The 23,593-nt window shown below is 40.1% G+C and overlaps 1 protein-coding gene across 1 annotated transcript in view; it reads right to left on the bottom strand.

Moving 5' to 3' along the window:
• Positions 1–23,341, bottom strand: part of CPE (carboxypeptidase E) — a 98,320-nt gene extending 74,979 nt beyond the window's left edge. The window contains exon 1 of the mRNA XM_073001483.2: positions 22,787–23,341. Within this exon, the coding sequence (XP_072857584.2) occupies positions 22,787–23,114 (328 nt within the window). The 5' untranslated portion in view covers positions 23,115–23,341. The remainder of the gene's footprint in view (positions 1–22,786) is intronic.
• Between the last annotated feature and the right edge of the window lie 252 nt (positions 23,342–23,593).

Below are 23,593 nucleotides of genomic sequence, written 5' to 3'. Positions count from 1 at the left end.
ACAAATAAAAACAGCCCGTCTTTATGTCATTGTGGAGCTATATTTAAACATTTTGTATTTTTATCTGTACTCATTCTTTAATCACGTTGTATCCCAATTCTGTCAGGATATGGATTAAATAAATACACAAGCAAGCAACAGAACTAAATTCTATACATTCGTTTCTGGATGAAAGCAAAGTAATTCCTTCTGCCTTTTTGCCACCAGTAAGCACCCACTATATTCCCCAGTTAGTTCTCACTGCGTGGGGTGAAAGTGGAAAGCTGAGCTACATAAACAGAAAGACTGAATAATAGTTAATTTGTAATGACAACCAAAAACATGCAGAACCACCCACTACTGAAGAAAAACTTACGATAGTCAAATACTTCTCATGTTCATATATAATCAAAGTGGCACTGATACCAAAGCTCTAATTGGAAGGCTCAGTGGGTTAATGAATCAGATAAGACTTTTTTCTCATCATTATGCAACTGCCCTGTTAACAGAATCAGACAAATTGCTTACACTGCACAAATAACTTGAATAACCTGGAATAAAATCTGTTGCAGGAGTGCATAGTATTTTAGCACAATTAGAACAAGAGATGCATTCCTGCTGTACTATATAATAATTCCCTTCTACTTCTATCATCAAGATTTAAATTTCAACTGGCTAAGTTTCAACGCAAATGGCTGAATTCTCTGTTGTCTTACAGTTATGCTAACTTCACAGAAATCACTTAATGCAAGATGTATATCACAACATTTGGCCCTAAATCCACATTTCTTAGTATAATCTGATGGGATCTGCTTTCGTTTAGAATATGATATTGTTGGAACGATTTGTCTGTTTCTACATTCTTGAAAATAATGAAATACTACAGCATACAGTAAGTCACCAAAGGAAAAAAAATCTGTGGAAATTCAAGAACATTGGATATACTGTAAATGTGAGCTGAAGAATAATATGGTCATTACAAATAAACCCGTTAAGAGCATAACAACTCCCACGCTACAGTCTAACAGCATGTGTTAAAGCAAAATCAACTCCCTTATTCTTGGTGACTGACACATATCTGGATCTTTTCATTTCATTTTTAAAATTTCTTTATGCAGAGATATTCTAAGTACTGTACTAGAAGGCTGAAGAGGTGACACCCCAAGAGATAAGCAGGAATGTATGTGTGTTTTTATTTTTGCATAATATTTACATTAAATGTGCGTTTCCTAGATGCCCTGTGGCAATAGCACACTTAGCTATTCTTGTTGTTTAGTCGTTAAGTCGTGGCCATCTCTTCGTGACCCCATGGACCAGAGCATGTCTTTCACTGCCTCCCAGAGTTGGGTCCAATTCATGTTGGTCGCTTCAATGACACTGTCCATCCGTCTCATCCTCTGTTGTCCCCTTCTCCTCTTGCCTTCACACTTTCGCAACATCAGGGTGTTTTTCAGGGGGTTTTCCCTTCTCATGAGATGTCCAAAGTATTGGAGCCTCAGCTTCAGGATCTGACCTTCCAGTGAGCACTCAGGGATGATTCTACAGCTGTTCTACAGTGCTTTAATTATATCAGAATATCATTGCCCTCTTTGAAAACCTGTTAACCTCGTAAACTCTACTGACAACATATAAAAGCAAGCTGCTCAGTTCTTCTCTGAGCAGGGCTGCTCCTTTAAATACTGCCTATGCCAGATGGTCTCGGCATATAAAGCAGCAGGAGACAACATTTTAATGCCGCTCAAACAAGCAACTTGTGCTAGTTGCAGACCAATGGAAGCAGCCTCAGCCTTGCTAATCCTCTCTGTAACCATAGCAACTTCTATTTTAGACGGTTCTTCAATTTTCAATTCAAATGGGCCTGAGTCAGCCGGAACATCTCTCCTAGGGTTCTACTGCAAGCAGGTACATTTTGTTGTGCACTACAAAACCACTGTCGAGCTGCTATTATTTCCCTTTGATCCTGCTAGCATAAAGAACAAAACCTGATTTAATCTTTCCACATAAAGATTCTGCAGTTATCAGTTTCCAAATGGCGTATCTTGCATGAGTATGGCAGAAAGCTGAAACAATATCTGTTGACAAGCAGTCTAGCTACCAGTCCATTTCTGGGCCTAATTCAAAGTGCTGGTTATGACCTATAATGCCCTATACAACATTCTGAACAATAGTTCCTTCCCATGTCAATTTCTTTTAGTTTTAAGATCCTCAGAGGAGACACTTCTGTTTGACTCACCACATTCACAGGCATGTCTGGTGAAAATACAAGAGAAGGTCTTTTCAGCGGCAACTTTTTACTGGGCAGCTAGACTGGCATCTTCCCTGTTATCCTTTCACCCTCACTTTTCTGAGACTGAGGTAAAATTATAATAGAAAGGGAGTGAATGAAGGTCACTATAATAGAAACAAAGGCTCGATTTGAGGAAACTTTATTTATAGTTTAGTATCTGGTTGCGGAGCCAGAGGTTGGGAATGTGACTCCTTACTGTGCTTCCTGGAAGAACAGCCCCTGTGTAGCCCTAGGCGAGCTGCACACTCTCAGGGTGCCCTTATAAAAAGGGAATGGTAACCTATTTCTGAGTCTTTTCTACTTATAAAACCTGGAAAGGTCTCCATAAGTCAGAATTGGCTTGACGGCATATCAAGTCATCCTATATACGGATAGTGAGCTCATTCTTTATGTGTAGGTTCATGCACAACACATAAGGAAGAGGAGATTGGAAGGAACAGAGGGATAACTTTACCCAGTTGTTTTAACCAACCTGTGAATACTGATCACATTGGGTGGTCATAAGATGCTCCATGCTAAGCATCTAGGGGCACTGTAAAAGGAGGGCAAATTGAAAACTAGGGTAAGAGAGTGAGAAGGAATATGTCTGTGCCCTAACAGGAGCATTCCACACTGCAGCACTGTGTTGCAACCATTTCTAATAATGAAACATAGATATTTACAAAACTATCATATTTTACCTATACTACCAGATTATAAACTATAATTCATTACTGTGACAACCCCAGACCTACTGGGATATGCCACAGTTTCACTAAGCTGCCACCAACCATTCCCTGTAAGGAGTCACACAGACCAGGAATGGATTTTTAACAAATAAAGGAATAAGGTTTATTTAAATAACACACAGGGAAAATAAAATGATCAAGTGAATAAGATACAGTAACGTGGCTTAGTCTCAATCATACATACACCAGTTTGGTTCACACAGAACACCTTTAAATAAAGCACAGACCCTGAACCTATCAGTTCTGGCTACCCATACAGACACCTGAACCTATCAGGTAGGTACTGACTGACACACAGTAGTACCCTGTCTGACACACAGACTCCCACACCAGCTTCTTCTTCCCAGCTTCTCTCCCAGCTTCTCCTTCTCTTCTAAACTTCTCCACACAAGCTCCACATATATATACAGTACAGCCCCTCCTCCTGATGTCCCGCCTTCCACTCCCCATAGGATGGAACTTTCCCTCCAACCCATGACAGACAGGTAACATCAGTGCTGTATGTAACAAGCACTGTGTTGCAACCATTTCTAATAATGAAACATAGATATTTATAAAACTATCATATTTTACCTATACTACCAGATTATAAACTATAATTCATTACAACTAGCTTTTAAAACATGTGAAGAATTTTTTTTTAATTTCCTACAGGTACTGTAAACTCAGTTGCAATGGAAGCAGTTGGGTAGTTCCCACATAGACAGAACCATTGTTTCAGGACAGTCCTTTCCAATTGCACCACAACTTCACTTTGGGAAGACAGCTGAAGACATAATCAACAGTATGCTGATTTCTATCTGATTCACTGCATTCAGTGCAGCAAAGATTGAAACCCTCTGATCAAAAGAACTGAAACTGCCCATACTTGCATCCCAAATAGTCAAGATAAAGATGGATGTGATTTGTGAAATCTATGACTAGATCTAGCGACACCTTTTCTTTGATTAAAGGCAGCAGGAAAGGAGGAAGAGGATGTGGGCAGCAATCGAATAATACTGTGAACACTTCCCCCGATGCTATGTATCTCATATATTCCCATCCCAACATACAAAACTGCTAACACTGTGATGGTTTTTCCTCATCAGACTGGGTGAATAGGAGCAGAAATGCCATAAGGAAGGGTTAGCAAGAGAAGAATTCAGCATTTTTTGCCCATCACCACATCTTTGATCCAAATTCCTCACACACTCCTCCAGCATTATCAACCACATTGCTGAGGTGCACTGTCTGTCTAATAATAAATGGAGGACTTGATAAGCAATGTGTTAAATTAGATTTGGAGAAAGAAAGAAAAAACATTATCCTTTACCTACCTTTTTTTAAAGCAAGGGTGATGCAGAGAAATTAAATAGTGGGAAATTTAGGACATATAAAATGAAGTACTTACTTATATAGCACACAATGAAATTGTGCAATTTCATTTCCCAATAGCCACCAGCTGGAATGGCTGTAAGACAGAATTGTATACATTCATGGGAGATAAGACTATCAGTGGTTACTAGCCATGATGCCTATATATCACATCCATAGCTAATACCAGAAAATACAAGCAACATGCTGCTATTGTATTTGTATCTTCTTTTCTGATCTCCCAAAGGCATCTGATTGGCTGCTTTGGGATCAGAATGCTGGACTTGATAGGTCTTTGGTGTGGATCCAGCCCGGCTGTTACATGCTTATATGCTAGACATAAATCACCAAGTCTCTTATGAAACCTTCATCCATCTCAATTATACTGCATTCAAACCCTTGCATAACTCTGTGAAATGAACATAATCTGTATAACAGCCTTAAGCATCACACTAAATCCATGGTTTTTACAAGAAAGATTGCACTACTAGCACAAAAGCAAAGATTTCCATTAAAGTCAAGGAGTGGAGGGTTCCTTTATTTATTTATTTATTTATTTATTTATTTATTTATTTATTTATTTATTTATTTATTTATTTACTTACTTACTTACTTACTTACTTACTTACTTACTTACTTACTTACTTACTTACTTACTTACTTACAATGGAGTCCTTGAAATTATAAATGTGAACATAAGTTTCTGAAAAATACATGCACTAATTCTTATTAATGTTTCCCCAGTTTAACATCTTGGAATTTAAAAACTGCATTAATATTAAGGTTTCACGCAAGTATTTCAAAAATGAACATTTTTATACATACATTCACATTTAGGTGTTACTGTACCATGAAATAAGCAAAGAATATGGGAATCAGTTATTAGCCAGCCAAGATACATACAACCACTTGGTTCAAGACAAGACCCACAAGCATCAATATGGTTCTATCTTATTGTGCTTGGACAGCCACCATGTTTGTTATCATCATCATCTTAAAACTGTAGGAAAGGGACCCTATGGATCATTGAGTCCAGGACTGTAGCTGTAGCACTCCAGCTTCACACAGTGATATATCACAGAAACAATCTCACTTTATAATGTGAGGTGAGATTAGGGGGTATGCATCTCCCCAGGTACATCTTCACATGGAGAAAAAAGGCATCAAAACAGGACTGCAACCAACATCAGCAGGAGACATCTGCTCCATTTTTTCTCATTCAAGGTGCTGAGGTAGCCTTTCACCATACTGTTCTGCATTACTTTAGGACTACAGTACTGGAGAATTCCTGCCATATGCATTGAACAGAATGTTATTGTTATGTGCTGCCAAGTCAGAATCGACTTATAGCAACCCTAATTGAGCTTTCAAGGTAAGTGAAATATTTAAAGTGGTTCTACCAGTCCTACACCCCTAGTGAACTTTCATGGGGATTCAAACACAGGCCTCCTGAATGTCCATCACTTTATCTCCTACATCGAACTGGGTACATGAAACACAACACTGGATACCAAAAAGGTGTTATTTCCACTGAGTAATACAAAAATGCTATTATTTCCACTCAGGTTCCTCTCAAGATGTACTCAACCTTTCCAACTTCAAGTAAATCTTTCATCGTGGAACATGGTCATATCTGAAGCACTAACAGTACCTTGTGCAACAACTGTTAAGGATGAGTATATTCACAATGTCTTCTCTTGTTTACTGGAAATTTTGCATGAACTCTTAAGTATACGTTTTAGCATTGGAATTTCCACGGACCTATGGATCTGTGTTCCATCCATCTGAAACTACAAAAGATAAAACCTTTGGATGAACTCACGAGCATTTAAAATCATGTTAAAATAAGGCCTCAGAATGGCAGTCTTTTTCTCCAAGCCAATTCTTTGCTAACCTCTTTGTGTTTTCATAAACCTTCCTTCAAAGTAACTCCGGCACACTTCCAACACTAGATGTTTTTTGTAGATGAAACTGGCATTTACTGCCACATTTAGGAATTACATCCACTCTCTTAAAAAAAAACTTATTAAAAAATACGAACTAGAATGTATTTACATTTTTACGGCCTCAACAGGAAGAAAATTTCTGCTGTATGACATCAAGGGTCAAAAGGCCTCTTAAGATATATGAGAGATTTAAGTGACTAAAATACAAGTTAGACATTGAAACAGATTAGCAGGTATAGACTACTTGGCATCCTCAGATGTTTTGGACGAGAACTCATATAAGCCCAGGCCAGTTTGGTCAATTATGAGGATTTGCTGGAAAACAAGTTCAGAAGATCTGGGCGGGCCCTGAACTGCCTATTTCTGAACAGGGTGGGGGTGGGAGGGTTACTGAAGTGTCAGTGAATCACGTATGTCCTATGTTTGTAGTGCAACCCAACACTCTGAATCAAACATTGAACTAATACTGTGCAGTGCATACTCAACCCCCATACTGTATCTCTTATGTTTACATTTTGGGCTTCTTGAACTGTGTGACATTTTATTTGCAAACGGGTGTTTTTTTAGACATTTTATGTTTCCTTCTGTTTTTCTCCTCAAACACCAACTCTCTTCCTAACAGATCCGAAAGGTGCTATTTGGTTACCCTGCTCTACATTAAAGTTCCCCATTACATAAAGCTCCCTTATTTCAGGTACTGTATAAATATGGACATTATATTCTTCAGGTATTTCTTTAGCACTCCTTTCCAATTATTGTTATCTGCATCCCTCACTGCAGGGATGGAACATCTTTTGCCCTTCAGACATTTTGGCCTAACACTAACACCAACCTCTCCCAGCACAGCCATTAATAATGATGGAATTTGGAAGCTGAAATTCAAAGGATCTTGAAGGCCAAAAAATCCACCCCCTTGCCTTACCAGGCACATTAATAAGCTCCTCCAAATGAAGAACAAGTAACAACATTTGTTTCCTATCGCCCTATACCCCATTTACTAGCCTCTTAGGAACAATGAATCAGAGCACTAACCCTAGGCAATTGTTAAAGGGCAGACTATATAATACTATAGACAGATTGTATTTGTCTTCAGTGTGGAAGGGATGGTCACTCTCGAATTGGCCTTCTCAGCCAGAAGACACTGTTCTCCATACAGAGCACGTTACCATAGTCTCTTGAGACTGAAGGATGCCTAATCTTAATATAATAAGTGTGTGCTGTTCAGTCAGTCCTGATTTATGGTGGCTCTTTTCAGGGTTTCCTAAACACAGACTAATATTTTCCTCTTCTGGGGGCCCTTTAGGACACTGTAGCTTGTCCAAAGCTGCAAGGTTCTCTCCTCTTCTGGTAAGCACTGGAGAATCAAACTCCCTACCTATGGAGCACCATCTCAGTGAGCTATCCAACCAGCTGTGGGATATGAATCTCTTAAATTAGTTTGTAGGCATCCTTCAGTCTCGAGAGACTATGGTAACGTGCTCTGAGGTCTTGGAACAGCATCTAGTGTGGCTGAGAAGGCCAATCAGAGAGTGACAATCCCTTCCATACTGAAAACAAATACAATCTGTCCCCTGTCCAGCTCCCTGATTAGTAAAAGTGTGCCAAAATCTTGAACAGGAAGCTTGTAACCTACCCACAAATACAGCTGGTAAGACCTGTTCAGAACTGTCAGATAAGGTTACTGTTGCTGCTACTGCCCTTCATACACCAAATATTGTAGGGCAGGATAGCATTACTCTCATGACACAGACAGCAGTATGTGAATAGAACTGTTTTCTCTTCCTCTTCCTCCTTCTCCTTTAGCAACAGTTGGAGAGTATTATGGCTTTTCTGACTTTGGATGCAACAGCTCTAAATAAAGATGTTGGGTAGGATTTTCCCAGACAAAGTGTTGTCTCTTTCCTACTCTACTTCTCCCATTTATTTTGTCTTGAATCGTTAGCAATAATAACCTGTAGTTTTCACTTCTCGTTACATGGCTAAACTAGTTTATGCTTCTGTATTGTCAGCATTTTATGATTCTGTCTTTTTTATTTATTCACCTTAGCACCCCCTTCTTGATCCAAATCTTAACATCTTATAATAACCCCACATTCAAAACCCCTCCTTTTCTTTTAATGGCAACCTCCACAATTCAATGCCATACAACAGAACAGAGAATACATAACACTGTACAATGCAAATTCTCAAATCCAGGGTGTGTTGTTTTTCTATATATTTGTAAGGAGGGTAACAGCAAGGACAGTAATCAACCCATCAGTGTGCCATCCTCTCCTCCTCCAGTGGTAGAAGGGTACGGGACATCGAGCTCTTGCATCAAAATGGGACTCTTGACATTGAACCTGGATTCACCTCCCGAGAGCAGTAAGCCCCAAAGCCCAAGAAAAACCTGGAGATAACCCTCTGTCATCGGGTTCTTCTAATTCTTTAGGCAACTCCACATTTTTGGCGGGAAATGCAACCGGAGACGGTTTAACAGTACTCATGATGTGTTCTTTATTCTTTTCACAACTCTCAATTATATTACTTAATGGGTCGAAACATGTCAATTCTGGCAACAAGCCATAACTTAAAGATACCAACTCCCTCCCGAAGTCCAGAGAACTCACTGGGGTGCTTGGGCAAATGGTTCCTGGTCGGTAGGTTTCCGGAGAGGGGCACTCCGGACCACACAGAATGTGCCACAACATGGGTGCCTCGCCTAGTCGCCTTCCTTAGGTGGTATGTTGAATCTTGGTGGGGCCGGATCACCGTTCTTCCTCTTCCTTGTCCCCGAGGGAATACAATGACAGTCCACTCTTGTGTCTCGAGCACTGATTCTTTCTCCCGTTCAGTCCCAGGATGAGGTAACAGTCCTCCCACTCTTAAGTTAGGAAAGTCCTTCAATAATTCTTACGCCTTTTTATATTCTTCTTCTTTACATCTCATCTCCTCTTTCTCTTTCCTCTCCTTTTCCAGTTCTGCCCCAAACCAACGTTCCCCTTGTTCCTATATACTCCTCCCAAACTGACAGTTGTTGCTCCTCCCATTTTCCCTTCGCGCTCTCTTCCACCAAACATCTCCTCCTTCCCTCTTTTCTCCTCAGGCACCATCCTCCCTTGTTCCATCCCCATTATCAGCTTTCCTTCAGTCTCTTCCACCTTATTGTCCTCTATTTCTGTTACCACAGATAGCTCACTCTCACTCCTTTCTCCTTCACACCCTCCAATGGAGCAAAAGATCAGAAAGGGCGGGAAAGATATAGAATTGCTGGGACCAATGAGAACGAGGAGTTCAGAGTTAGAAAAAAGACCAGGAAAAGAGTCAGTGGGAAACCGGGAAGGATAATCATAGGAGAGGATAAAACAGACAGGAGAGGAAAAGAAGGAACGGAGAAAAAAGAAAGAAGAGAAGTGATCCCCAGTCAGAGTTGGTGGAAGGCTAGGAGGTAGTGGAATTAGAAGACCCCTGGACTGGAGAGGTAGTTGCTTTACATCTCCTGAAAGAAGCAGAAAAGAAATAGAAGAAATGGAAATTCCCAGAGAACCCTCCTACTAGGGAGAGAGGAAGGAGAGAGAGAAGAGACAATTGAGGAGAGAAGAGTCAGGAAACTAAGAACTGATTCTTTTTCTGTTTCTTTAACTAGTCTATTTTGGTAATGTTTTTAGAAATAAGTGTTAAGTTTTTAGTTTTGAAGGATTTTATTATGCTTCGTATACTGTTGTGTTTTATTATGTATGTAAGCCGCCCCAAGTAGACTTTGTCTTGGGGGGCTGGGGTAAAAGTCTAATAAAAGTAAAGTAAGTAAGAAAAATCACAAGGATGGCCAGAACTGAGAGAGCAGAAGCCGATGCTGGATACAACAGCCCTTGAGAGTGAGAAGGAGAAAGGGGGAAAGGGCCAAGAAGTAGAAGGTTGTTGGGCACATCACCTCTGCTGCAGCCGTTTGTGTGTCAGCAGGTATCGACCCCTGAGTTCCCCTACCAACCTGGAGATGTTTGGTGGAAGACCCATTGAACCATGTGTCAATGTTACATGTCAAACCAGAGTGTTCTTTTAGAGCGCATACATTATTGGAGAAAGAAGGGGCTCTGGAGGTGGTGGTGGAGCAATCCTCCTCCTCATTAAATAAAATTAAATCTGAAATCTCATCATCTTTGCAAGGGGAACTGGGACACATCCCCATAGCCAAGCCACAACCCACTCACAATATTACATCCTCCGTTTTAGAGGAGCTGCTCTGGGCAATCTCTATTGTGACTTTTACTGCAGGTAAAGATACCAACATTGCTTTACTATTTAAACATTAGTCTGAATAGGTAGGTATGAAAGAGTATCAAAAGTCAGGGAGCAAAAAATGACTACTAGGAAGGTAAAGCACAAGTATGATCAAATGACTTAGATCGCAGTTTGGAGCCCTGACAGCAAGGTGTGATTTGCTGTGTTTGCTGGTGAACAGGTGATGTACTGCAGATTGTGAACTTGCTTAATCCTGCCCCATGCTCTGGCCTGGCCTTTTGGGTCCAGCTGCAGGGCTGCTCTCTCTCTCTCTCTCTCTCTCTCTCTCTCTCTCTCTTTGGAGCAAACCGGTGCAATCAGGACCAGATGGAAATGTCACTTTAAAGCAGAGATTCCTAACTTTGGGTAATGCAGGTGCTCTTGGACTGTAACTCCCAGAAACCCCAGCTTTGGTGGAGAAGGCTTCTGGGAATTGTAGTCCAAGACTGGTTGCCCAAGGTTGGGAACCACTGCTTTAAAGCATCCCTTTCAAGAAAGAGAGGGAGGTCTCATAGCATTATGCTTGCATGCATTATGCTTGTAAGCATCCCTGAAACTGTAATTATCAAATAAATGTTTTGCTCCAAGGTCATGCTAGACATTTATTTAAAAAACTGGTCCATGTACTCAGACTCTTTTGGACAGCAGAATAATGTAAAGCAAGACCAACTCCTTTTCTTCTTTCTTTCTTTCTTTCTTTCTTTCTTTCTTTCTTTCTTTCTTTCTTTCTTTCTTTCTTTCTTTCTTTCTCTTTTTTGCTGCTGAACACCTGCTCAGACTCTGCAGAATGTCAAATAAGCTGACAACTAGCTAAAGTAAACACTCACTAAGCCCTAAAGCATTTAATATTCATTGGTGCGGAGGCCAAATACAAGAGCAGAATAGTACATTATAGCACACATTTAGATCCTATGTCATCAGGTGAAGAAAATGAGATGCACCACATGTCATCTTTTAAGTACCAAGTAGAGTACACACCACTCAATGTGGTGTAGTGGACAGAGTGCTTCATGCGGCCTGGGTTTGAATTCCCATTCAGTCATAAACGCTCACAGGGTATGTGGAAGTGATAAAATCACTCCTTACATACAGTATCTTACTTTGAAACCCTTATTAGGGTTGTCATAAGTCAGTTCCAACTTGACCGCACTTAAGTATCTAAGCAATGCCAATTGTCTTAGAAATGATGCTGGTATGTTCCATCCTCTCACACTTCTACAACTTCCACTTCCCCACCTTCACCTCTGGAGAGAAATAATACAATAGGGCCCGGACACCAACCAAATAAAAGACTGCCAATATCACCCACCCTATGTATTCATTAACATAGAAACTGTTCCCGTGTGATACCACATTAGCCATCAGTAGTTCAAACACTGAAGTAGAACAGTGATGGGCATTCCTGGTGTTTATGCAGCTGATGTCAAGGAGAGCACCACCCCACCATCTTGATAGCTTTTGTTGGCTCAGGCGGATAGGCTGTCCCAGTAGCTGCCCAGTCTCTGCAACAGCAGTATGATCTAAGAGGTATTGCCGCATACAATAGTTTCCTTGTAAGTCAGATCCTTAAGCCATTGTGGAGAAGGGTTATGGTGAAAACCATGTATGTTTGTGTCTGGGTGTTTGTGTGTGTCTCCAGGTATGCAGCCTCTAATGTCATTTGACCCAGCTCTTTAAGGGTGAAACAATACTACCTTTGAAATGCTGATTTGGGTTTTTGAAAATGAATTGGGGTGTGCATGTGTGTAAACAGGCATGGCCGAGACCTACTCAAGAGAAGAACCTGCCAAGAAAGATAGAGAGGAGTCAAATATGATAAAATATGAAGATTAATTATGGAGCCTTTGTGAATGTTAGGTTAGAAGGCTGCCCTTGAAGGCTACTAATTCCAACATAGCTTGTCTCAAGGATTCTTCAAATATATTGAACAACCTAGGACCCAGTTCCAGTACCTGGAACTCACATCATGTACCCCATAATCAGAGATATTTCTGGTCAAAATGGATGAATTACCAAAATACAGACCTCCCTCTCTCTCTCCCTCTCTCCCTCTCTCCCTCTCCCTCTCCCTCCCTCCCTCTCTCGCTCTCTCAGGAACATATGTTTGCATATGCACAAGAATCCCAAGAAAAGGTCTGCATTTTTTGTGGCTAGGTAATTTCTCTTCTATGTTTCTTATCAACCCAAATCAATACCTTCTCTCTCTTCCTTTCTTTCATTTTTCCACTCTTTCTCAACCTTCTATTTTCATCTTAATCCCCCACCTTTTACATCAGAATATCTGACACACTTCTACTTAATAGTCCAACACAACACCTCTACATTACTGCACATCTGATGGTGGGAGATGAAGACTGGAATTGTGCACTAACTAGATTTAAATAAAGACATAGTTAAATTATATACTGATTGCATAAAAATCTCACCGCATTGGTTTTTAACAATAGCATTTGCCATTCATGTGCTGAATATCCCTTTCACAGTGTATTTTATTGTTATAACAACATATTATTATACTGCTAGATACCTGCTTTGATATCTGGCTTCAGAGCCAGATGCTGGGAGTCCAATTCTCCACTATGCCTCTTTGACAGGAACGGGACTCAATGATCTATAGGGTCCCTTCCAGTTCTGCAGTTTGAAAACATATAAAGTATAATTAATTCACCTAACCTCGAACCTCAATTGCTTGGTTGGGTAGTCACCAACCTGCTTCATAGATTGCTATCCCAGAAAGAAGGATCAAGAGAAAATGGTTGGACTTCAGATGATCTCAGTGCCTGGAACCTTTGCCTCAAAATTATCACAGGTAACAACAGTTTGACCGAATCAGTGTAATTCAGGAAAGGGAAATGATACTATGGAAAGCCCAAAGGTAAACTATAACAGTATAGGCAAAATACTTTTCAGCCTTGGTGATGTGCGTATTCTATGTTACTATTTCATCTTGAGAAATAATAATAATAATAATAATAATAATAATAATAATAATAATAATAATAATAATAATAATAATAATAATAATAATAATAATAATAATAATAATAATTATTATTATTATTATTATTATTATTATTATTATTATTATTATTATTATTATTATTATTATTATTAGTCAATCAACTTGAGATCTGTGGGAGTTGTATTCCAAAAAAGTAACTTTTTCTAACTTTGTCCAAATACAAACAAATGAACAAACAAGTGCATAAGGGGAAACTCCAGATTATAGAAGCATATGGCAGGGGCTATATCAACCACAAGAATGTCCATCTAGGAGATGGCAAGTCCTGTCATCATAATCTCTAAGCCTTGCACTCCATTTCTAGAGATGCTCTATTACCTAGGCAGTATGCTATGACACATTTCACTCCGCCCTCTTTCTTCTGCAACATTTGTTTAATTCATTGTAATTAATGTCTGTGATATATAATGCCACACTATGAAAGCTGTAAGTGAGATGAATGGTGTTTTGAATCAATTAGACAAAGTAAAGTACAGACAATTTCCTATATATAAACAACATCCATACACAAAATCTGGCAAACATAAGACAGCACAGAGAAATCTTTCATTCCACATATAAATAGTGAACATTTCTGTCCATCAGTTTATATTGCAGACTTTATACTACAGGTCAAAATGCAGCATAAATTATATTCTTTGCTAATTGCAAACACGGATAAAGTACATGATCACGAAGACTATAACCTGGACAAGATAGAAGATAAACATATTGATAGGGCTTTGCTTTGTTTTTGTTTTTCCTCAGCAAAGATACTATTAAAAAAGTAAAAAGGAACACTTAAAATTACGAAGTACTTAACTTTTTTTTCAAGAAAAGTATGCAATGCTTTGTTAGCATTTAATATATGATCAAAGTCTTTTGGCCAAATAAGAGCTGGCATTCTTCCATCTTTAACATTTAGCAGATCTAGAATACAGTAGTTGGTGAGGAATTAAAAAACAATATGAGTTCTCCCTCTGTATTTTTTAGCCCATAATTATATTTCAAGATTTGCCAAGGTATTTTAAAATGCACAATACACAAGATTTGCTCTTTTCTCCCTGTCTCTAATGTTCTCCTTGTCTCTAATGTATACATTGTGGGATATTAAAATTAAAATACTGTACATTTTTAGAAACAGTGTCACGGCCCATTCAAGACATAAATCCAAGTCCTTAGCACAACCCTCAACCTGATCTCACCTGGCCCTTGGTCCTACTTCAAAAAGCCAATTCAAGTTATTACCTGAGGAGGACTCTCCAAGATTAGTCCGTCGCTTCCCCAGCAGTTCTTTAGATGGAACCAAAAAGAGTAAGAGAAGCGGGTAGTAAGGGATGACAGAAAAGATGTGAAATGAAACTGAGAACTAGATTTCTGTTATATTGTGATGACAAGTTGTTCCACAGCTGTGTTACTGAGAAGACACATGTACTCAATGGCCAAATTCAATTTCAGAGTTCTTTTGTGGGGGACAGATTTCAATGGTGAGCGGAGCCAAAAGTAAAAGTATGGGGAAAAATATATATGCAAATTTTAGCTTAATCTCTTGCTGTCAATTGCTTACCCTCATGAAAGGCATTTACGTCTTTTAGAATGAGAAAACACATATAACAAGGAAAATGTTGAACAACAAAGTAATGGAAAAGAATATATTCCCCATTTCAGGGTTCCATGTCTGGATTGTGCAAAGTGAGGTGGAGTACAGTCTTTTATATTTACATCAAAGATTTTTTTAAATGACTCAAAGCACAGGTTGAGATCCATTATACAAAATCAACTTGTACATCAGTATTCACAACCTGAGATATATATTTAATGGCCATGGCAGTCAGGATTCTGGAAGGTGTAAAAAGAATTATTCTTCCAACCTCTGGTTTTACTAGATAGGCTGTTTCTATACCTTTTCCAAACCTCCTCCAAGCCATCACGGTGTACAATATATTAAAAGCAGCAACTGATTATCAAACTGCAAAGTAAGATAGAAGAAAAGACCAAACTGATTTGTGCTTACTCAGCTTGCAAGATGATTAAGAAAAACATAAACATATGTTCATTTTAGCTTCTGTGTGAAATCTAAGCTTCCCAAAATATCCAGCCAGCCAGAAGACATTTATGTTATACATAACTGCAACAGCTGACTGGATTTGTTAACTTGCCACTCTAACAAACTTTATTAGTGTCTGGCAAAATGCTAACCCAATGGCCATGTTCTATAAATGGATCAATAACAGGATATTTTACTGTAAAAACAACGTACATTACAGCTGTTTAACAAAAAAAAACCTGCCCCAAGTATCTCCACATTTAACAAGATAAGCAGAACAAACTCAGTGGAAACTAACCTTTCTACTTCAGCTTTAGCTTCTCTTGGAATAAATGTGGGATGCAAGAAAATAATATTCCCAGGAGTAGCATTTGCAGGTTAGTTACAAATTCAGCCTTTCAATTGACAATTCAGTACCACAGACATAACACTGGTTTCCACAGTTTGTGATCAAACTATATATATGTACAGTATACTGTATATCTTTAGACTTTTCAGAACAGTTTTTCCTAATCATCACCCAGGGAGAAAAGTTTTGAAATCAATATGATTTGAGTTTCCAGAGGCTGGCTGGTGCTCACTATACAGCTTAATTCTCAACCATTAGGTTCTCAAACGTGATGTAGAATGATCATGCAGAATATGAAATAATGAAATGTGAAGCACAATGAGAAGCCCACAGCTATACAGTTTTTAGCATATATTTAGACTAATTTACAGAATGGTATGATTTATATATTGAAAATTCTACTCTGTATAGCTAAGCCCTGTCATGCAATTATAAACTATATTCCATTTTCTGGTCGGTTATAAGTAAATCATATATCATGATATTCGGGGGGAAGGGTATTTATGGAACTGACCTTTCCAGAACACCCCTCATGTCAGCTCCACATGCTCTTACTTCAGATATTTCATCAGAAATAGGAATAACAAAAACATTAGGTGCAGTCTTCTGCTTCATTTAACATCCAAACTAGCTATTGGTGATAACTCAGAAAACACATTCAAAATACTGAAAATACCAATGATACTCATTCCTTCAGCCAAAATCCCCTAATCTGATACCCTCCAAATGTACTGCATTAAATATCATCCCACCCAACATGACCATGATGACTGGGGTTGATGGAAATTGTAGTCAAATTTACTTCATAAGCTCAGTGCAGGGGGAAGTACCTTGAACATGTGGCATTTCTGCTGTTCATTCAATCTTCTATACATGGGACTCAGATTTCACATACATATAATTCCAAGCAGTTTTTCCTTTCAGTCTTTCCTGTCATCTTCCTTAATTCCTGACACATACAATCTGCATAACAGACACAACCTTATCTCACACACTTCCCCTCAGTTCTGTGGCAAGATTTACCTCTCTGTCAAGAAAAATGAGACACCAAGCTTACAATAAAGCTAAAACTTTGGCAAATTTAAGAGACAAATCATTTTGCTACCTCAGCTCAAAAGGGGGTCAGTTTTAGGAACTTTCACAGGCATTTCAAAGCAGGGTGAATTAGATTTAAATTACAATTTAAATTTTAAACATTAATTTTTTATTATTTAAATTTTAAAAATTGATTTTTAAAATCATTACTGTATTTAAATCTATTTAAAGCAATTTTATTTTTAAAAAAATCATTGTTTTTTATACACCATTTTAACACACACAAATATTAAATTGCGCTGACAGCCAAAAACTATTTTACTGTGAGACTGCATGTTACTGAATCTTAGGGAGAATCAAGCTTTTCCTAAAATGAGCAAAAAGGAAACTAGAAGACTAAACACTGAAAAGTGGAAACTTGGATATGTATCCAGAAGTATATGAGAGTCAGAAGTCACAAGGAATTCAATGGGCTTACTTCCAAATAAATGGATACAGGATTGTAGCTTGAACTTTCTAAGCAGAAGAGACCAGCTAGGTGACATGCTCTGTAACTTCACAAAAGCAGTAAGGTAACTCCTGAGTCTTATGTGACCATAAGCAAACCAGTACCCTGATTTTAGTTCTTTTTTAAGGAGTATTCCTTAGTAACACTGACAGCATGAATCAGACTGCACAGTTTTTATTTCACTCTACTGTATTTGTAATTTCTCATGAAACACAACCATACATTTTGCTTTATATTTGAGAACGATAAAAAAAATGTTAACAGTTAATATTGACCACTGCTATAAAATGCTTTGCTCCTTATCTTTCAGGCCTCTTTCTGGAGTATCCTTGGCTGTTTCTACAGAGATGCTGAATATCAATCATTGCTGCTTGTTAGTGCTAGTCCCTACCCACAAAGATTCTTCAGTTTCCATGCAGTAATGTATTCTTGTAAAATACCAGTTACATCAGCGTAACGCCCTACTGGCTGCAAAACCAGAAGGAACTGTTCCTTAGCAAGCAGTATCTTTTACGTTACCGCCCTAGCTGTGCCTAGCTGTACTAGACACTGATGCTCCAATCTCATACACATTCACCTGGAAGCAAGCTCCATGGAACTTATTATCACTCACTGCAGGATAAACACATACAAGGCTGCAAGATAGAACAATATGCAAAATATATATGATGTGCCAACACAGCTACCTCAGTATGTCCTTGAAAAACACCAGAGCTCCAACAGCAGAAGCTGCTTCAGGCATCTGGAGCCATGCTAGTTAGGAGTGGCCAGGAATACAACTAGCACCTTGTCCAGTCTCTGCAGCAGCTTCTGCAGCTGGAGTTAAACATATGTAACTAATGAACTGGTCTTAGTCATTCAGACAAGAATCTACAGTGGGGTTTTGACTTGAGAACTTAATCCATATTGGAAGGCGGTTCTCAAGTCAAAAAGTTCTCAGGTCAAATCTGCATTTCCCATAGGAATGCATTGAAAACCATTTGATCCATATCTGCTCTTTTCCGTCCATAGAAACTAATGGGAAGCTGCTATTCTGCCTTCGACCACTAGAGGGGCATATTTTGTTTCTTTTTTTCTTAGGTCAAGAAAGGTTCAGGGAAGGCAGGGAAAATACAGTCCAGGCAGTATCAGGCAGTCTGAAGACTCCCAATCCACTCTCTAAACGCTGGGAGGAGTGAGGAAGCAGACAGGCACCCTTTTCACTGGCCAACAGTTAACTGAAAGTTCACATTTTGCACTTTCCCTGCCTCCCACGTGGGTTTTTTTCAGTTCTTAACTCAAATCTAAGTATGTAAGTCAAGTCAATATTTTCCTATGAGAGTGGTTCTTAAGTCAAAATGTTCTTAACTCGAGCCATTCTTAAGTCAAGACCTCACTGTACCACCAGAGGAGGAAGATTTTCTATTGTCTGAAGAGTGGCTTTACACTGAAGGTTCCTGTCCCTCCAGCCATTTAGCTTTCATTTACTTGTCTACCTAATGCAACTCCAAAATTAATCTCTATCTTTACTAATACAAAGTCTCTCATGTCTCCAATATTATGCTGGTTAAAGAACCTGTGAATTCTGACTGAAGGAACAGACAGATCAAGGTTACTGTCAGCAGTCCTTCACTGTTTTCAGAAATAAAGATAAGTCATTGCTTTTCTGTATGCACTGGACAATGCACTGCAAGGTTTAATTCAGTACCAGGAACACCTACTGGTTTGTTTAGTCCATAAATATCCATTTTGTCATTTGGTCTAAACTGCAGTCTTCACAGCTACAATATATGGTCATGTTTGAGGATTTTCCAATTCTCCTTCACATTGTCTGTTTTTGATAATACCTAGCTATAGTCAAAAGTTTGCAAAATTCGGTGGCATTTTGATCATCCTAATAATGGCATTGTTTCACTGTTGATTTTGAATTTCCACCCTTCATAGAATCATCATGGCTGTTTTTAATTCTTTTAAAATATTTCTGAAGTTCAAATTATTTTATAGTTCACACAATGCTATCAATACAATCCTGCATTTCCACCTTTCTTTCTTTCTTTGATCTTATTTTTTAAAAATTCTCCTCTTCTAGAAGCAATGCAATAGACAGTAGACATTCTTTCTTTGGAGGAGAAAATGCAGGAGAAAATATATCTGAGACGAAGACATCAAAAATATAACACCCCACCCAAATGGGTAATGATGTGTATAAGCATTCATCTAAGCAACCAGCTCTCAGACAGCTAGCTACTGGAGGAAATTAATGGTTCATCTGAAATTTTCTTGTTGAAGTGACTTTAATTGGTGTGGCTTCAAAAAATTTAACTGATGTTTAATTTGTGTGTATGTTATTTATTTATTTATTTATTTATTTATTTATTTATTTATTTATTTATTTATTTATTTATTTATTTATTTATTTATTTATTTAAGATGTTTATAGACAGCTTGATGTAGTGCTGAGCACTGCTCTAAGCAGTTTACAATGATGAATAATCAACCCACATAAACAAAAACACATGCCCACAAATAAACATAGGTTACATTAAACTTAAATAGTGATGGCAACAAAAAACACGCATAAACATTAACTTAGCAAGAATGTCTTTAAATGCTTGTTGAAAGAGAACAGTCTTTAACATTCCCTTAAAGGATAGGATAGGGCCTAACATACTTCTGGCGGGAGCCTATTCCATTGAGATGGGGCCAAAGTCAAGAAGGCACAATTTCACATAACCATCTTTTTTGCCTCCCTTGGTATGGCCACTTGCAGAAGCAAGGCCTGTGAGGAATGGGAGGGATGGGCCGACGAAGGTTTTGTAAGCTAGAACCAAGACCTAGAACCCAGCCTGGAAAACAACAGGAAGACTATGCAGGCTAGCCAGAACTGGTGAGATGTGATCAAAACTGTTCATACTGTATTTTATCATTGTTAGCTGACTGGTGCACTAAATAGCAAGACAGAATATAGATTTAAACACATAAATGCATAAATATAGCATGATCATTATGGCTCAGTAAGCTTTAGTGGTGAAATCTAGTTTAAAGCCCCAGCAATAGCTGCCCATGTATATATATATATATATATCTTTGCACAAGCAAAAGGGCAAACAAAAGGAAAAAAATCCCAGTGGATTGAGTTTTTGTTTGTTTTAAGTCAGGGAAAGTCATATTTGCTACTGTACTCTAATCGCCTAATGACTATGCTCACCCATCTCAAAATCCTAATTCTCATTAAAATATTATTGACCAGACTGCTTATGATCCTGAGTACCATTTTATCATTCTTCTTTCCTAGGCATAAAAAAAGAGATGTCTGAGAATTCAATATTGCTTCCTAAATGTATGTGTCTCTGGTTCTCATATCATCAGAGTATGCTGCCAAATATCTAGTCCTCAATACCCATATAGATGAGGATCTGGGTTAGTTAAATTAGTACAATTAGTGGCCAGGATTCGACTGCAGTTGCGTTGTATAAACCCAAAATTAAATAACTGGTGTCCACAATCATTCCAGGTGTCTGTTGTACACTTAGACATACCAAACTTTTAGCAACGGACGGCCAGAAAATTGTAAAAACTGCCTGCATATTCCCTTTATGTGTGCAATATTTTGTAGCAGAATTTTGGTCATTCTATCCTATCACTTTAGTGGTGCTAATTACTACAACATTTCTCTAAAAAAATGGCTTGCTGTGCATTAGGCTATCTACTGACATCCATTCATACAGCTTTTAAGACTGCGGGTAATTTGGTCACCAATAGGAACTAACAACTGATCCAAGCAGCTATATCAGGCAGCAACCATTCGAGCTACATGTCTATTTTACTTTTATCTATCTTTAAGTTATTGTCCTTTCAAAGGCAGAAGGGAGGCAAGAGGTAGTGGTATAGATGTTTTAAATAAGATATTTTGACATGGTGAGGGAGATAAAAAATCAAATCTCCTAATTTTCTAGTAGAAAACCAGGCTACAAAGCATCAAATAAATGGTATATGTAAGTTCATTTGTCATTTGTACCTGTCTATATGGCAGCTACTCTTCCCAGTACTAACACTGGCCATCCCTGAAAAGTTATTGATCACATCATCTGGTTAATCTATCAGTACAGCCAAATTCTGATGTCATGGTTGTGACAGGGAACCATTCCTGGGGAGAAGTAATTTACTGGACAAGAACTGGAGGTGAGGTGAGCAAGATGAAGACTTGTGCACACATGTACAGTATATGTGATGGGACTAGTTACTGCCATTAAATGGTGTGCAGCTCTGTCTATCGTCATTAAGGGCTACTGACCTTAAGTACTAGTAATAAAGATGGAGAAGTGTTTCCATGAAGACTGCCTTGTGACTGGTTTGGGGGTCAATATGCAGCTGGGACATAGGTTTTAAATGCCCATCCCCATGTTTCTCTCCCCTACCCTAGAAGGAGGAACAGCCCTGAGCCAAGCCACTGCCCCTCTTTTCCATGCACAGAAACCATCTGGACTGGCAATTATATGTCACTTCAACACTGACAACTGGCAATAGTACCCTCCCACTCAACACATATACTTGTGTGCAGTAAGCTGATTTAGAGGGGAGCAAAATGGGTTGTGAGAGAGACACAAATCTCTCCCCCAGGGAGGGAAATGGCAAGGGAAAGAGAGATTTGGGAGGAACAGTTGTATATTTATTATATATTAATAAATATATTGGTACTGCTGCCACCTGCCCACAGCTGTCTCCCTCTGCCTAAGAGCAGAGGCAGCCCTGGTCAGAAGGAAAGAGGCAGAGAGGAATTCTTTCCCACCATCAGTGCTTTTAGACAGAAAGGGTTTTTCAACTGCCTGGCCTGGGCACAACCAGCAAAGCTGGCCACAGGAGGATGTTTACCTGTGAGGCCAGGCCAGATTAAGATCATGGCTGCGGGTGCCACCAGCTAGGCAGACAGAGCTTCTCAAAGCCTCTTAGCACGGAAGGTTACCGCTGTTGCCACCACATCCATTATTATGCACACTACGCCTCAACACCCCGTATACACCCCATACGTCCTCGGGGAACTAAAACACATTCTCGCTGCCCCTCATTTTGAATTCGGATCGCCTCTGCTGCCTGCGGCCGCTCTTGCCGCCTGAGGCGATGATCCCTAAAACAGATCCCCCTCAACATCCACGATCAGGAAGAAGGCGAGTCAGGCGAGAGGTCCCGAGCCTCGGCATCCACGAGGCATCCCGGAGGAGCGCCGCGCTGCCACCTGAGAAAGCAGAAGGGAAGCTGAGAAGGGGGCGGCGGGCGCGGGGGGGGGGGGAACGGCCAGCGGCCAGCTGGAGCACCTTACCCGGTTCGTGCTCGCCGGGGTTGTCGGAGATCTGGATGGCCAACAGCTCCCTGCCCTCGAAACTCCGGCCCACGCTGTAGATCCGGGAGATGGAGGGGCACTGCAGCCACACCGACACCAGCGCTTCCCGCAGCTCAGGGTAGCGGTGATACTCGAAGGAGATGCCGTCCTCCTGGCTCAGGCGCCGCCGCCTGTTCGCCCCGCCGCCGCCGCCCGCCGCCGCCGCCGCCGCTTCAGGCTCGTCGGCTTGGGAGCCTTGCAAACAGAAGGCTCCCCACACGCCGCAGAGCGCCAGCAGCAGCGCCCACACCCGACCTCGCCCGGCCATGGCTCAGTCCGCGAAGGAGGGCAGGAGGGCAGGAGAACGAAACGCAGCTCGCTCGGCTTCCCCTCCTGGCGGCTGCTGCCCCACAGAGTCGACGCGGGCCGGGCTACTCCTTTGCCGCTCTCCGCGCTCGCTGCCACCGCCAGCGGCTAAACCGGCTCCATTCAAGGAAGAGGCGGCGGGGCCAGATGCTCGCTTGCTCGCTCGCTCGCTCGCTCTGCAGGCTGCACTACTCGCTCCCGAGCCAAGGGGAGACCCAGGATGTACCACTTCCACTCATGGGGATGGTGGAGTGACGTGCTTCCATGCGTCGCCCACCCGGCAGCGTCGGCCTCGCCTGCGGCGCTTTACCTTACCGTGCGCGCGTCCCCTCAGAGGGTGTAGTCACTCTCGGGTAAAAAAAAAAAGCAAGGCGAGAGCGGTGGGCGCACGTTCAACATAATCACTCCAGAGGGAAATGCTTCGTGGGCTATTTCCTTCCT

Source organism: Pogona vitticeps, chromosome 5, assembly GCF_051106095.1.
Source record: "Pogona vitticeps strain Pit_001003342236 chromosome 5, PviZW2.1, whole genome shotgun sequence".
NCBI lineage: Eukaryota > Metazoa > Chordata > Lepidosauria > Squamata > Agamidae > Pogona > Pogona vitticeps.
The sequence above is the reverse complement of the archived record's forward strand: the minus strand, read 5'-3'. Positions and strand labels throughout refer to the sequence as shown.